An 18,083-nucleotide genomic window follows, 5' to 3' on the forward strand; every position below is an offset into this window, starting at 1 on the left:
GCTCTGCAATTCATAGTGAAAAGGAGCTGTCAAGCTCAGAAAATTATCGACAAACATCAAAAACCATGAAAGCATCATGAAAGTTGTACTTGCATTTGTGCACTTAGTTTTACAAGCTTTTTTAGGAACAGACCAAAATTTAAGCCATTATTATATCATATTCAGGGATGCAGAATATATGTAACATATCAGTTGTTGGCTGATATTAGAGTTTTTATTTATTTCTTTTTAAATTGATCAGATTTATTTAAATGTATTTAAACTATCACTTGATACTGGATATTTAATTTTGAATGCTCATTTACCCTGCTTTTACATTTAGATTATATTTATCGTTATATAACTGTCTTTTATTAATTTGAACTTGAATATACATTTTTACTTAATTTTACTAATTTTACTTAATTCTACTAATTTTACTAATAATTCACTTGTAAAATGAATGATTATAGTTTTTAGTGTTTTATTTTTATAAAGTAAATAATGACAGAATATTCATTTTTGAATTAAATGTTCTTTTAAAAATGAGTTTTTGCTGAGCCAGATATTCACACAGGAAAGAACATGGTGCTTTTATGATGAGCAGTTTTAAAATAGTTCAACATTACAGCTTGGTTCATTGCTCTGTCTGGAACATTGAGCAGGAGTTTCACAGTGTGATTTCAGTTTTAATGCTTACACATGCCATTATCTGTTTGTTTTTTTTCCGTGGTCTTAGTAAGTGGAAAGTGTTTTGATTTGTAAAGTTTTTCTTTGTGAATACGCACTGACGTTTGTTAGAGTGGAAGAATCTAGTATTTTTTGGTTCTGACTATAATTAAACACTGATCATAATCATTGTGTAATTAATAATACTGTATGTAGCTGCGAATCTCCTTTGTCAGCATCATCATGAATGCAAACTAGAGAACTAAGAGGATCATACAGACCCGTCACATTGAACCTGCACTTAAGTTCCCTCTTGGCTTTACAAATAGCTTTAGTCTTAACAGATAATTACTGTAATTATGAGCTGTAGGGAAAGTAGTTTCTTAAAATGTAGACCAGTTGTGTTTATATCAGAGATTTAATATAGCATGTATATGTATTTGATTCATGTGCACACACGTTTTTTAAACATCTGTACTTGACATTAGTGGTCAACCGATACTGGTTTTTTGACAGCCGATGCCGATATCTTGGAAAGCAGGGTGGCCAATGGCCGATATAAAGCCGATATAATTGTATTTATTTTAATTAATATTTAAGAAATTTAAAATCATTTGAAAATTGATTAAAAAATTAATTTTATAAAATAAACATACCGTATTGGCCCGAATATAAGACGACCCTGATTATAAGACGACCCCCCTTTTTCCAGATGTACCTTTTGGAAAAAGGCTTTTTAAAAACCAAATCTTGTGAACTGTTAACAACGACGGCGAACAAGAGGGAGAATGTGAGCACCGTGTGCTCAGGTGCTCGCCGTCAAAATAAAAGTCCCGCCTCGAATGCATCAGCCAAACAGAAAAACTTATCGGCCAATGCCGATATTTGAAAAATGTCAAATATCGGCCGATATATTGGCCTTGGCGATATATCGGTCGACCACTACTTGACATGCAAAACCAAATGTTTCTTAAATTAGGTTAAATCTGTATATCTGTGCATTCTGTCAACTACAAATTGTTCACAGAACATAAATAGTAACAAAAAAACAATGAAAAACCTTACAGTAATGTTCCTAATTAGAATTCTGTGAGAAAAGTGTTCATAAATATTGAAATAGAAATATTGAAGATTTTTATATATGCAACTCTCACATTGTTTTGAAAATATAACTGTAAAATGTTAATGTTACATGTTAACCAGGGTTATTATTGTTAAATAAAATATTAAAGACATTTTTGTTAATAAAATGAAGCTGAAATTAATCCAAATATTAGAAGAAAAACACAAACTAAACGAAAATTCTAAATGTTCCAGTGACAAAGTTGAAGCACTAAAGTTTGTGGAAATAAATCTCAAATTAAATTTGCGACTACAACTAATGTGCGCTGTGCTTGGTATATTGCATTGGACAATATGTAAATGAGATGTTGCGTATTTGCCCTGTTTAGTAAAACTGGCCCTTAAATAGTAATATAAAAAAAAAATAATAATAAAAACGACAAAAGCACAGCATAATTTTACAAAAAATTAAACTAAAATTAAAAGCAAAACAAAAAAATAATAATAAAATATACTTAATACTAAAATAAGACTAGGGTTAACATGAGATTGGTGTCAAAGAAAGGATGTTACTTAACTCTCTAAATAATTTTTTACTTGGAGCTTATTCATTAATGTTTCTAATGCATAACCAGATGTTCATCCACTTAGAGAAGTAATCCCAGCTGACACGAGGATTTGGATCACTTTATTTATATTTTTTCAGTCTTATGTTTTCAAACCGTCAGATTTAAAATGCATGCTTGCTTATTTGGTTTCCATTGTAAATGCAGTACTGTAAATTTTGAAGGATGAGTATAGAAATTATTTTCAGTGGTAATCAATGGCATCTGTTGAGTTTTTGCGATTTATTTGTGTCAGGAACACCATTTCTCATTATATGAATCATATATCTGCATGACTGTAAAGCTTTGCTATATTGCAAAACAAAGAAAACAAACTGTGTGTTTGTTCCAGTGAGATGTGTTGTATTGGAGTATTTGGCTCCAGTCTGCAGGTGTTAATGGAATTATTCACAGCTCTGGTCTGATCTTATTTCAGCTGATTCCCTGTGATCACCAAATACAGTATTAGCACAGAATCCTATGATGAATTCAGTGGTCATCTTGGTCACACTTCTCAACAGCTCTTCCACCTGCACCTTTCCCCTCTCACCCATCTCTCGACACCTGCTATTTCTCACCTGACGGCCGAGTTTTGAGTCTTGTTCGGTCTTATCCTCATCGATTCGAGTCATCCTGGTCAATATAGCACTGTCTATAGCTCAAAAGAGTCTAGAAGGAAATGCTGTCACCTTCATTATTAATTCTCCACGTCTGCATCAAAGACGAATGCAAACAGAGCAGATGTGCTGTTGAGTGTTGAGTGCTAATGGAGCGTGGTCAACCGTCATCAAAACGACTCCGTCTAATGGTGCTTTAGTCTAAAGCTCAGTCGGATATTGATGCTGTCTTGATTTGACTGCGTGGGTTGTGGCGTCCTCCCTCTGCTGTGCCAGCCATTGTGTTTTTATTTGTTATGATGATATAATTTGTATTTTCACGTCAAGCTGTAGCTGTTCTTCAGACAGAGATGCAATCTCTGTGCTAACCATCTGCTGTTTTGCTTCGCGTTTTAGGCATGGTGACGTTTACGCACCTCGGTTTATGTTTAATGACAGTGGGAATTTTATACTTCTTACTGTTACATTATGGTTGACATGTTTTATACAGAATGTGATGTGGTTTCACTATATTTTGGGGTATTTCAATCATAAAACCATCTGAAGGGTTAAGTTTAGTCAAAAGTGCATTATATTTTTGAAATAAAAAGGTGAACAATTGCACATTATTATTAGCACACTGTGCATATAAGTGCATATTTATAGTTTGTACTTTATCTGACCCAAAAAAACTTTTTATTGCCATTTTTTCATTGTCAGTTTAAAACAATATTTCATATATAAAAAATATAAACTATTTAATATAAAATTGTGTGTGTGTGTGTGTGTGTGTATGTTAATGCTGTCAATCGATTTAAAAAAAATTACTAATTAATCCCACATTTTCTTGAAATTAATCGTGATTAATTCCACCTAACATTAAAGTTTTTAAATATACTTTTATATTGCAATAATTTCACATTCAATCTTCAAATTAATGTACAAACAACATAGACAGTATATTTTAATATTTGTTTAATGGCATCTTTTTATGACTGAAGGCCAGTATCACTGATACCAATACTACTGATGTCTCTATAAAATTGTTTTCCCCCCTAATATTTAACTATTGACTATAGCCATTCAACATTACTGTCACATCCGGGACAAAGAGGCAAACAAACAGGTTAACGTAAGGCAGAGAGTTTATTAATAGGAACTGAGGAGGAGCTTCCAACAGTCTCGGGCGGAGGGGGGGGTACCTTGTGTTCTGTGGAGGGAGGGAGAAGAGGATTAGTGAAGGGTTTCAGCCATCTCCTTGATGGTAGTCGGTGAGGCCCAGTTCCTAACGGCCTCCACCTTCCTCTGGTCCATTTGCACCCCTGCAGGGGTGACGATGTATCCCAGGAAGTGGATGGTGGATTGGTGGAACTCACACTTTTCAGCCTTGAGATACAGGTGGTGTTGACGGAGGCGCTGGAGTACTTGGGTGACATGGTGACGGTGTGCTTCGAGAGTGGGGGAGTAAATGAGTATGTCGTCTATGTAGACGAGGACGAACCGGTTGTGCAATCCGGCGAGACTACGGGAGGAGATTAAATTCCCCGAGGCTCCAGAGTCTACGAGGATTTTGACTGGAAAGGATTGGGTGTGATAAATTGGAAGAGCATTTATATGAGGTACGCACGACACATCAGGAGTGATCTGGATAGTACTCACCGCTGGGCGTGGTGGACGAATGGGACAGGGTTCCGGTGAGGATGCGCTCTGAGAATCCATGAGTCCGTGTTGTAATCCGTTTAATCTTGAGGGGCTGGTCTTCTGTCACATCCGGGACAAAGAGGCAAACAAACTGGTTAACGTAAGGCAGAGAGTTTATTAACAGGAACTGAGGAGGAGCTTCCAACAGAAAAGAGTCAAACGTAGGGATAAATGGAAGCATAGAACACAGTCTTATCTGGGGTCGGCACTCTGGTCCTCCGGCCGAGAACTGAGGAATCCGAGGTTTGGTAGGCAGATCGGGAGGCAAGGAACCCATGCGGAGAAGCTTGTAACCTTGAGACCAGCCGACGAGTGAATGAGGTGAGTGAGTATTTGAGTGGTGTGGTAAGTGGGTGCAGGTGTCCGTGATCAGTAATCAGGTGATTGTGAGCGGGTGTAGGAGGCTGATTCGGCTGGTGAGGCAGGTGTTTCCGTGACAATTACAGTATAATTGAGAGCTATCAATTTTAACATTTATTTGACTTTAAAAAATAACTTCTAATTGTGAACTTAAAACCTTCACATAAACCCATTATAACAAATGTCATATTTACCTGTGCCCTTCAGCAAGTAGGAAATATACAGAAATTGAATAAAGTTGTCAAATACTAAATTCTTAATTAGATAAAGATGAATCCTTAAAGCTATAAAAGTTATTGATTTCCTCTTTTATATTTTGTTCTTTGATTAACAAGACATCACAGCAGCTGGATTATTAGGTTATTTTAGCTGCTATTACTTTAAGAGCTGCCGCTGCTGAACATGACGCGGATCTGACACGCATCGTATTTTCTCAGTCTCTTTACCTTTTCTGAGTATTACTATACATATTTTAATTTATTTGGCACGTTTTGGTAAAGTACATTAATCTATTAAAACTGTGGTCACAATTGTTTATGATTTTTTAAAATTATTTAATTTATTAAATTAATTAGTGTATAATATTTATAATGCAGAAAATTACAGTGAATTCTTTTTACACTGTATTCATAGTTATACCTTTAAAATCAGCATGAAATTGCATTTGCAACCCATTTTTTTTAACTGTAACATTTTGAAGTGAAACAGGATATTCAACAAGAAAATGACTTGATTTTATCCATCGGAAATTGATTGGATGGTGAAAAGTCATAATTTTTGATCCAGGTGGTTGGAGAGGAGGTTGAAAAATAGAACTTGGTGACATCCAACAGCCGAAACGGAAATTGCTTTGAGATACAAACAAACATTTTTTGGAAAATGTTCACCGTTGTACCATTTACAGTAAGACAGGAACATCCATTATGTGTTGATTTCACATTGACCTTCAAAACTCTAATGCATTACATTTCCAATTCCAACACACGATTACACAATATAACCAATGACATTTAGCATTAATAGTGTGCTTTAATGCATTATACACTTATTTAAGGTAATAAAATATTAAAGTCTTATGTATAAGTGTATATTCAGAAACAAATAGTTTAATTGTAGTACCACAATACTACATTTTTCCTCCTGTTTACATACTATCTAAGTCAAAGCCTCTCTATCTCTCTCTCAGACACTTTATTTACACTTCAGAGACATCCTTTTTTCCAAGTCCGCCTCTTTCAGCTTATTTCTTTTTTTTTCCTCTTCAAATATAATGTCTCTCCACTCATCCCAGACAGTGCATCAGTCCATGCTTCCATTGCATTGGTTTTATTCTCCGTTTGTGTGGCTGCATGGAGCCGAGACTCTGATACAGAGATCAACAGCAGTTGTTTAATCCCCTCCCCTCCTCCTCCTCCTCCTCTTCATCCTCCTCCTCTTCCTCTCCACTGCCTTATATTCATGAGGGAGAGAAAGTGGCCCCCTGCAGTGCTGCCATACGCGCTCCTCTCTGTACACCTGACCAGAGCTGGTGACACAAGCCCACAACCACAGAGAGAGAGAGAGAGAGAGAGAGAGAGGAACAGGATGAGGGACGTGCTACAGCTGTCTCTGTGACAGACTCGGCGTCTGCTGCTGCTGCTGCTGCTGCCGATTGCTCTACAAACTGCCTCTGCGTCCGTGCTGTCCAGATACAAACTCGTTCATGTCGTTTTGCCTGGTCAACTTTTTTGACATGGAGTCGCCCACCAAAGAGATTGAGGATTTCGAGAACAACTCTCTGAAGTACCTACAAGCGGATCAGATTGAGAAGATCTGGCTCAGACTGCGAGGACTGTGAGTAGAGTTTTATACTTTCTGTCTCTGTGCATGAGTGAGCAACGTGTATTTGAATTAGAATTTGACTAAAAAGCAAAAATCTAAATAACACAATATTAATAGTAATGTTTTATAAGAATATGAAGTATAAAAGTACAAGAAAATCATATTTTTATGATGAATTATATTTTATTATAATTCTAAATATTTTAAATTATGTTTAATAGAGTCTTAATAAAAACCAACCTGAAATGAAAATGATACATTATAAAGAGTAAAGGATTTGAATATTAAATATGATCATTGTAATGAATAGAAATTTCTAATAAATTAAGAATTAATCAAAAGTATTATTGTGAGATAAATTGTTTAAAATATTACTTATTTATTTTTTATATATATAATATATATATGAATATAATGCACTACAAAGTGTAAAGATATAAAGATATAATAATTTATTACAAATTACACAATATAATGGTAATATTTCATAGCAATATAAAGTATAAAAGTATAATATTTTAACAAAAATAAGTAATTGTGCGGATAACTGAGTCGTAATAAAAGTAGCAAGGAACAAGGATCTTACATTACAAAAAGCTAATAAATTAATATTTATATTATTTAAATTAATAAAAATGTTAATAAATAACAATTTTAAGAAAATAAAGTTAAACTTAAATTTTAAGAATTAAGTAAATGAATTATACAGTGCAAAGAGTAAAAGAATAAAATGTGTAGAAAGTGTGTAGAGTTAAACTTACTTTTATAGTACTTTTCATGTTTTTATTGGGTGATTTGCAGTTGATGGCTATCTAATGTGACGCTGACATATTTGTGAAAGTGAGATGCAGGTCAGGGTTAACGGCTCACTTTCAGTACAAACATCCTCTTCATGTGCGGCTCGGTTCCCAGACGCAAAAGCAACCTCATCTTCCATTAAAAGTGTTTCCAGTTGATCGCTATTTAGAATGCATTTGTTTGAAAACTAGGCTGCCAATGGATCCAGCATATTAAAACAAAATATTTGCAAAGTGCAAGTATTTGCGGAGGAATTACAAAAGGGAAATGTAATGTTTGAACTTATCACTGAAGCTAGATCAAGAAAATAAATGCACCAAAATAGACCAAACCGAAAGATCAGAAAATTGCACGCCTTTTTTCTTTGAAGACACAAGAGTTTTATTAAAATGAATTCTTGTCCTGTGATCCAGAGGCGAAGTTCAGGTGCTAATGATGAGTATAATGTTGCAGAAAAACATGCCTGGGGATGACTTTATTAGCTGCATGTGCAACTTATTTCCTATGGCCATCTCATTTCTTGCCAATAAATGAAATGAATCGCTTCTTCTGAATTTATGTGGACAGTAATGACCATGTATGTTATCACAAGGGGATTTTATTGTTTGCCGTTGCAGTGATTGATCTAATCCTTCACTGTGTCATTCCACATTAAACCGCTGAATGCTAATCCCTGTTATAAACGGCAAAATATCTTCCAGGTTTGGTTTTAGATTTATGACAACTGCGTTCGCTGTGACAGTGGAGTCGCTGTCAGCCTGGGGTCCCTGAACCCAGGTGGAGAAGTCAGACAGCTGTTATTTGTCCAGAAACAAGGGCCATCAACATTGTCATAACGGCACCGGTCAAGAGCAGGGCCAGATTGAACCGAAGTCATCCTGTTTCCAGCTTTATTTCCCTTTTAGGCCCATTTTATTGAGCTTATTAAGAATTTAATTGTGCACTTGGCAGCTCCAAGGGAAATGAGACCCGTGTCGACACCATTGGACACCGAGAAAAACACATATCTATAAAAGTTTAAGGCTGTAATAAAGGCAGGCGTTTTCTTCGCGGTAGATTAGATGGGCAGAGAGAAAGAGAGGAAGACGTTTTGATGATGAAGATGACAGGAAGTTAAGGTTAAAGGTCGCTGATCACGTAAATAGCAGCGATTGTGTGTTAGTCTCGCTAGGCTCTTCTGAAGGTGATGTCATCTATCTAATTCGACCAATCAGAACGTCTGTCTTCATATGGCTTGAGAGCAGCTGCAGTTGAGATGTTTTACTGAACGCTGCTTTAAAAGAAGAGGCATTTCCTTTCTACGTGCAAAACAGAGCGAGCATTCATGCACTAACTGGATTTAGATGACCAAATGTTCAGATGTCCATCATAAGAGGGTCATTGTTTTCCTTTTTTGCACAAATGTTCATGTGCGCCTTGATTCGAGCATTTGAATCAATTGAGTATTTGAACTCCGTATAACCGCTAGATATTCACTTGATATTTTATAGAAAGTCCTTCAAAATGGAAATGAAATTGACGCTGAAGATTTACTGTTTACGTCTTGAAATTTGAAATGCAAGCAGTTTAAAAAAATCTGTATTTAAAATGTTATTCAATAGATTTTTTTTTTATTCAAATTTAAACAGTGAGACAATTATGAAACTCAAAACAACTCATGAAATGAATGTAACAAAAACATTTAAAAAATTAAACAAAAATTTTTAAACAGAAATGAAATTAATCAATTATAATAAAATAACAACATATACATATAAAAATTGCCTGAATATAAATGCATGAAATTCACAAAAACATTATGCTATTTTAAGGTAAAATACATGTTTGAGTATTTGGACTTTTGATTCAAAAATATAGTTGTTGAAATATATGCCTGTGTGACAACTAGCCCCAGTGGCCTTATATACTGAATCTAATTTGCATTTACCTGAACTGAAATGTCCATATTTTTTTGTTTCAGGCGAAAATATAAGAAGACGTCACAGAGGTAAGATATTCACTCGGACTAGTGTGAATACAACAGATCTCATCATCTCAACATGAAACATGAGCTGGGAAAATGAGCGAATAAAACTGTTTGCGAACAATTTGTATAAACTGAGGTGTTTTTTTCTGCTGGAAATCGGTTGTAATCAGAAACCACATCTGTTGTACGTAGGTCTGGTTTTCCAAAAGCAGAACAGGGTTGTGGCATTGTGTTTAATTACTGGTTGTCAGTAGGAAATAAACAGCAGTTTTCTTTCATTATCACAAGTGAATGGAGCGCAGTTGTGCATTAGCATATGAGAACACTTAAAAAACTGTGCTGTGATACCATGATGGTAAAGTGAAGGATTTAGATAATAATACCATAATGCATAGTACATTTTATATATGGTATATGGAATGACTACAATTTAGTCAGTGGTTATTTTTGTGTTTTTGAAAGAAGTCTCACCAAGGCTGCATTTATTTGATCAAAAACTCAAAATTGTGAAATATTACTATAATTTAAAATAACAGTTTTCTATTTTAATATAGTTTGGAATGTAATTTATTCCTGTGATGCAAAGCTGAATTTTCAGCATCATTACTCCAGTCTTCAGTGTCACATGATCCTTCAGAAATCATTCTAATATGCTGATTTGCTGGTCAGACATTTCTTTAAAAAAGTTGTGCCGCTTAATACTTTTGTGGAAACTGTGATGCATTTTAATGGACATGTATCAACATATGCATTGAAGTACCATATATAAATACTACAGTTCATATATTTTAATCATCCAGTTCCACAGTATATTTCAAAGTACTGTATCATTAGCATTTGATACCTTCACTATACAATGGTACTTTTTTGTAAGGGAAAACTTGTGATATTTTTTACCCTGTAGTCTATCTCTGTGTGTAAGGCTATATGTCTCATATACAGTATATCAGTCTAGCTGTTTATATTTGAATGTATTTGAGAGACACACTAAAACACAACCCAAATAGAACAGCTACAGATGTCCTCTGACATCAACCAGAGACTAAACCAAAAAAGCTTTAACCGGTCAGTAATGACAGTGAGACACACACACACACACACACACACACACATAAACAGCAGACGCCTGTCCTTCCCTTCTCACTTGTGTCTTTTGTGTGTGTGTGTGTGTGCGCGCGTGCATGACGATGTCTGTGTTTTTCAGGCTTTGATGATTTGGCAGGGCAGTGTTGGAGATGTCAATGACTGTGTGTGTGCAGAGCTGGAGGGAAGTGTGTGTGTTTGTGTGTTTGAATTGGGCTTGAGGGAGTTTATGAGCCCATCAAGGTGAAAGGTCACGGGCCGTTCAGACTTCAGATCATATATATATATATATCACTGTACTTCTGAGAATGTGACATTTTCATCTGTCTTGATAATGATTTTTGTTTCACCAAACCCAGTTTGGGAAGTTATTTTGTGCCCAGTCTCAAGCTTAGACAGCACAATATTTTATTTCTGATGAACTTCTAAATGGCACACAATAACAAAACAAACTCAGCTTGGTCACTTTACATGTCCGTCAAACAATCTCTTCCTATATAAGTGGGCAATTGTTGGTTGTCATAAGCTCCAGTGTGAACTACACACTATAGTCCAAAGTTTGGCTATGCAAAGCTATTTTGTGCTCAGAAGATTGAGTGAGAATATTTGATAAGAATCCTAATTTGTTTCTTATGTGTATATTTATACGGAATTGGGAAGAGTGACGTTTTCTCAGGCGAAATACGGCACTGGTGGGGCTGTTTGTGGCAGCTGTTTAATTTGATGTAATTATCACCATCACTCCATTCCTTCACAGGATTTATGTCTCCTGATGATTAAGTCATGGGAGATTCTTGCGTGTTCAGATAAATCTCTCGTCCACACTGCTGTGCATTGAAGGAATTTCCAAAAATATGTATTTTGCCATCATTTATTCATCCTCATGTTTTTTATTTATTTTCTGAAGAACTCAAAAGCAATTCCAACTCTTTTTCATCTAACAAAAATGGATGTACTGCAAAGCTCCAAAAAGGACCTAAAAACACCATAAAATTAGTTGGTACAACTCGTGACTTTGAGTTGTTACTTGCTGAAAATCTTGAGTTTAAAGGTCTTTGCACACTGAGTCCGAAATTTTCGTATGCGTTTTTTTTTTCATATTCGTCATCCTTTCCTATCAAAATGCTTGTTACGGATGCGAAAACGCTGAAATTCGAACCCCATCCGAATTTTTTAATGACGGACGAATGTTTCGGAGGCAGTGTGTAAACATGATTGACACAACATAAGGTCGTATTTATTTTTTAACGTGCGAAAATTTCGGACGAGAATTTTGGACTCTGTGTGCAATGACCTTAAGACCCAAGAACCAATGACCATTGGCAAAAAATAAAAATAATAAGGGTTTGTAGCAGCTTGAGGTTGGATAAATGATAGCAAAATTTAAATTATGTCCAATAAATTTATGTAAAATATATCTTTCATTGACTATATACCAAACCAGCACCTAGTCCATTGTTTGGCAACCTCACTGACATTTGGAATTATTATTGTTTTGATGGCAAAAAAGTGTGTCATGTTGCTGAATGTAAGCATGTGTGATGTATTTTATAGCTCCAAGAGAAACCACATTCTAGTTCTAGTACATTCAAATTCAATTGGGTCACACCGCACAGGTTTCGTGGGTTTTTTAGCATTGGCCAAATGGTCTGCTACACACTATCAGTGGGTCATACATTGTGGTTTGAGTTGGGTAGGGCAGTGTTTGGCATGCCATACAGCTCGTAACTAAATGTGATGGGCTGCGTGACTGTCGGAAGGACTGTAGGAGATAGTGTGGCATACAGATGTGATGGACTTTTTTAAAGATTTTCCTATCAAAAGACTAGAAGAAGTTGATCTTCATTAGTCCAATGTGCATAAGTTTGCCAACCTATCTCTATCATTTGGCTATTATTTACATTTCACACTGTTTTACTGTGCTTCAAAAAGACAGGCAGCTAGTCTTTCTCTTACAGACCTCTTAGTATTAGTCATTTCTCGATGCTGTTTTGATTTTAAAGTTGACTGGTGAGGTCTAGATCACCATTACAGTGTTGAACTTCTCAGATGTAGTTGAAGAGATGTTAAGTGTTTGGTTAGTGCACAGTGCTTTTGATGGGGAGGAGCAGTTGGCTGGCAGAATTTTGAAGATAACATCTTACAGAACAGAAAATCTTACAGAACAATTTTTTCTTGAGCAGAAAATCAGCATATTAGAATGATTTCTGAAGGATCATGTGATACTCAAGACTGGAGTTATTATGCTGAAAATTCAGCTTTGTCATCACAGGAAAAAATTACTTTTTATTTTATCTTTAATGTCGCACTCTTATTTTATTTTCACTGTATTTTAATGCTTTATATTTTATTGCTATTGTAACTTGCGTATTTGATTTTGAAACTTGTTAATTGTTATAACTATTATTAGCTGCCTATCTTGGCCAGGACAAAAGCGATTTTTAATCTTCTTTAAAGGCACAATATGTAAGATTTTTTTATTAAAATATCCAAAAACCACTAGAACAGTGTTATATATTTTGCTGACTTGTGTTCTTACATTATCCCAAATGTTTCGAAGAATGTTTAAATCCAGAGAAATAAGCAATTTTAACTAGTGACACGGACCGTGTCCATAGTGTCATTGTGTCGCCTGCTTTCAAATGTATCTAGTATGATAAAACAGCGCTGCTTTTTTCCATACCTCATATTTATCATTCAGGTATTTATAGGGGCAAATGGTTGGCAATACGTTTGTACTGCCACTGGCATTTTGTCCAGTGTTGGCATTTTGACCCAAACTGATACCCGAGCCACTGAATCCAGGGAGTGTATAACAGCCATCATTGTGGCCTTTTCTGATGATCTAATTAAGACTGGCTTCCCAGTCAGAGGCAGCACAGCTATTACAGGCTCCTGCAGCCCGACGGCACTTCAATCTGTTTTTCACACATGGCGTAATGAACACTGGGGCATTCAAACTCACCAGAGCCCTGCGCAGATGGGGTTTGTTTACACGTTATCGTGAGGTTCTCTTTTCTTTTTGACTTCTTGTGGTGTGGAAACTAGCTTTGATGTGGTTTGAACCCAACAGTCTGTCCGCGTTCAACTTTCTTCTCCTCATAGCTTTGTGTCATTCTGATAGACTACATGTGAAGCCGATTAGCTTTTCCAAGTTGGAATGAAGCGGAGATAAATATTTAGAAACCACCGACAGATGAAAATTCTCTTTCGCATTGGAGCGTTTAGACTTTTTACACAAAAACATCTCACACGATTGAGTCAGTCAGCGATCCAGAGCTGCGTTTTGGCGTTCGTGAGTTTCTTGCACTAGCTGAGTGCGTTCGGCTCTTGAGGTGTTGTCTCGTCATGCCTCCTCTGACTGATTTCAGCTTGTTAATTGATCGCTTCACAGCCATTGAATCACAGCCCCCACACCTGATAATTAACAAGATAATTACTCCAGTCAAAAAGTGACATATTTAACAAGCGATTTCACCTTACAACACCAATGCCCTCCCCGGGGAGCTGCCGTCGCTGGTGTGTTTTGTCAATTGAATACAAAACAGGGAGACAAAATGGATGCCATTGTCATTTGCCATCCTTTAGTCTATCTTTATGCACTTCCCGTATAGACCTCGAGTGAGCTTCCCTGATCGTATTATTCCATACTCCTGAAGAGTCCCGTGCCCACAGGGGTTTGCAGGGATTAAATGTGCTGTTCTGTTGAAGAGTGCAGTGCCGATTGCGGGGACGCTTCGCTCTGATCTGTCCTTCAATTTGCTGGCAGTGAGATGGAGAGCAGAAATGAGTCTGGGTTTATCTCCCAGAGCAGGGAGCAATCCCTTCCGGCCACACGACGACCCCTCATTCCCTGCTGCTCCCACACAATAATGGGATACAGGTGCTGACTAGCATTCATTTGTGATGAATTCCATGCACATCATAACAAACCGCCCTGCCGACATAATAAAAAAAGGTATTTTGGAGGTTCAGACTGCCTGAATTATGATTGATATATCTGCTCTGCAAGATGATATATTGTAGTATTGGGAAAGATGATGCCTGGATTTTTTTTTAAAGGAATGAATTAAAAGCATATCCAGACATAATTTAAAGCTAAGTGTGTAATTTCTGCACCACTTGTGTGAATTATTTTACATTTTATTTATTTATTTTTAACAGGTTTCCTAAGCACTTCCCTGTCTCTAATTGGTCAGGCAAACAGATAGTCCGTCCCCTAAACTTGTGCAATTGGTTGAGCCCATAAATTGAGTCATTCTGAGCATTTTTTGAGTTGATGTGTTCACGCTTTTTTAACATGAATACAAATACTGTTAAAAATTATATTAATATCTATGCTGGCATGTATTATTTTTATATTTTTTGATTATTAGTAACAAAATATAAGCTGTCATAATTTTCCTGATCCAGTCAATTCCTGATATATAAAATGAGGTCCCATCTAATTTCTTTTCTTCTAATTTCAATTAAATTATACAATAATTTAACAATAATTAAGCGATTTATTACTACTATTGAATACCCATTAGGCACTTTATTTTCACTTTTTTTAAATATTATCTTCCTTTTTAATTTAAAATAAACACCTCTCCAAGCTGATATGTGATAGAAAAAGGGAGAAGAATGGGGAATGAACTCGGGTTGGTCACATTAGAAGCCAAATCCACTGGCCTTAAAGTGCGTCACATTTGCAAAATTCAGGCAAAAATATTGCAGGTAGAATTGGTCCATTTTCCATTGTCAGTTTCCATTGCCAGTCGATGTATGGAGCACTGCTCACAAAAGTCACTTTCAAACCAACCAGTTTTCTGTTGCTAATTGCCGCGAGTTTGCGTCACATTTGCGAAATTTAGGCAAATTTTCGAGGGCACAAATCATTCATTTTCCATTGTCAGTGTTTAGCGATGTATGAAGCACTGCTCGTAAAAGTCACTTTCAGACCAACCAGTTTCCTGTTGCTAATCACTGCGAATTTGTGTGACCAACTTCTACACAAGCAAAATCTGCTTGGGGAACTTTTTCACCCTCATGCAAAACTCCCAGTCGCACAGATTCCTATTGAAAATGAATAGAATTTGCCCACTAAATTGTGCAGAGCAACAGTAGATGTGACTGCACTTTTACTCTCCACACCATGTTTCCATCCACCAGTCAGACAAAGTTAGTTTAAATAGCCAAGTGCTGACAAGATGGGCTGTTGGCACTTAGTGTAAATAGTCACAGAAAATGTTTTTTACATTGTACAATTCAAAATGTAATGTAATGCAACAAACATAGCATTAATCTTGCCATGACTTAGTAATGTCGGTCTTCTTGTTTCCCCTGAGTTTCGGTTTCTGCTTCGGCTAGTTTGGATGACTTGCAGAAAAATAGCTTGTGTGGACAGAGACCGTATAACTGTGATGGAAAGTCGTGACTTTGGGACTTCAGTTGTGTTTATCAAACTGATTTATAGATGTGTTCGAAATAATAGCACAAAGAAAATCAGCAGTTTGCACCTCAGGCAAGCTAAAACCCAGAAGCCTCTCCGCAACATTCGCACACTCTTTAATACACTGCTCCTGGTCATTGCTATCGCATGAGGGATATACCGGTGACCTCTGACCTTGCTCTTCATTCCCATGCAGATATCTGTAGGGCATACTGATTAAACGACTGCGACTCCAACTGCAAAAATACTGTTGAGGGGATAAACACTCTTTTCTCCTGGAGCAGACAGATCTGGCTTTGGCCCAAGCTCACACAGCTCTTCAGCTGCATAAAATCAGCACAGCTGTGATGAGTTTGGCCGCAGATGACCTATCGTGCACGATGGGGCTCCTCCAGGGCCTGGGTCGTGGGAGCAGAATGAGGCAGATGTTCAAACCATTATTTACAATCAGCTTAAATCATATGCATATTCTCTCCTGAATTATATTTATTTCATATTTAGTTCATTTAAAGGGGAAATGTGACCCTGGACCACAAAACCAGTCATAAGTGTCCATTTTTCGAAATTGAGATTTATACATCATCTGAAAGCTGAATAAATAAGCTTTCCATTGATGTACAATATTTGGCCGAGATGCAACTATTTGAAAATCTGGAATCTGAGGGTGCAAAAAAAATCTAAATATTGAGAAAATTGCCTTTAAAGTTGTCCAAATGAAGTCCATAGCAATGCATATTACCATTCAAAAATTACATTTTAATATATTTACGGTAGGGAATTTACAAAATATCTTCATGGAACATGGTATTTACTTAATATCCTAGTGATTTTTGGCATAAAAGAAAAATGGATAATTTTGACCCATACAATGTATTTTTGGCTATTGCTACAAATATACCCGTGCAACTTAAGACTGGTTTTGTGGTCCAGGGTCACAAATGTGTCATTTTTAGTGTCACCGAACAGAACTGCAAAAATAATGACTCATTTCCTCTATGGGGAATTATGAGGCCAGAGACTCATCAAACTCTATTTTAGAGCCATTTTACTTACATTTTTAGCAGGCCTCGAGAGTATCTGTCACGGGAGAACGGCATCTTTATTATCTGTCTCTGGCAGAGACCTTTAGTTGGAAATGCCACTCAGGCATGAGGAGATCTGAAGTGTTTAACTCTGATGTTAGGAGAGCTTTTCTCTAAAGCTGATATTCTCTGTGCCGGTTGATGAGACGCAAAACACTGAGGATTTGTTAGGCTTTGCAGCTGCAGACTATGAATACGCAGGTATGAGGTATATTCACAATCCTTTCTGTCTTATATGTAATCCCTTAGAAGAGCAAACATTGTTATTAGTGGTGCTTCTTGAAGGAGTCAATATGTCGGGTTATAAAACCATAAACATTATACCTGAAATTATCATGGCTTATTGAGGAGAGGTCCGATGTTCATAATTACAGTGTTAAGACTTAGGTTTTTTCAGGTGGATAGAAAAAATAGACTTGCATTTTGCAAATTCTTTTGCAGTAAATGTTTCTAAACATCCAACAAAATTAATTTATTAGATTAACAAGATGAATATGTTTTATTTTACTGCATTGAATTTTTTTAAACAAGTAAAACCGTTTTTGATGTGTTGCTTTTTAAGCAAATTTTTCTTATTTAAAAAATGTTGAGATGTTTTAACTTAGAAATTAACATTTGTTAAGGATTTTTCTGCAGTGTGGCAATAACATTTGTACTGAAAGAGTAAAAATCTAATTTAAATAATGATTTGTCGCTCCCTGTCACTCATTCCCCACCCTGAGGTAAGCAATATTAATAATCAGGCGATACAGAGGGATGTTTATCCGGGATGCAGATGCTTTGAACCTGTTAAAGCTGTAGTGAAATGTCATGTTGTGTGGGTATTAGTGAATAAATCTCCCCCTTCCACCAGCCGACAATTTTCATCCCATGTTTTTGTGTTTTCCGTGCCACTTAATCTGCAAAGAGAAATATCATCTTGCTGAC

General features: G+C 36.3%; 1 protein-coding gene across 1 annotated transcript in view; it reads left to right on the forward strand.

The window, feature by feature from the left end:
- The first annotated feature begins 6,624 nt into the window (after positions 1-6,624).
- LOC107732053 (calcium/calmodulin-dependent 3',5'-cyclic nucleotide phosphodiesterase 1C-like) overlaps positions 6,625-18,083 on the forward strand; it is a 56,917-nt gene continuing 45,458 nt past the window's right edge. The window contains exons 1-2 of the mRNA XM_016543288.1: positions 6,625-6,805; positions 9,552-9,578. Coding sequence (XP_016398774.1) covers positions 6,675-6,805; positions 9,552-9,578 — 158 coding nt within the window. The 5' untranslated portion in view covers positions 6,625-6,674. The remainder of the gene's footprint in view (positions 6,806-9,551; positions 9,579-18,083) is intronic.

The sequence above is a fragment of the Sinocyclocheilus rhinocerous genome, unplaced genomic scaffold (assembly GCF_001515625.1).
Source record: "Sinocyclocheilus rhinocerous isolate Xijiao unplaced genomic scaffold, SAMN03320098_v1.1 scaffold97, whole genome shotgun sequence".
In the NCBI taxonomy this organism is placed as follows: domain Eukaryota; kingdom Metazoa; phylum Chordata; class Actinopteri; order Cypriniformes; family Cyprinidae; genus Sinocyclocheilus; species Sinocyclocheilus rhinocerous.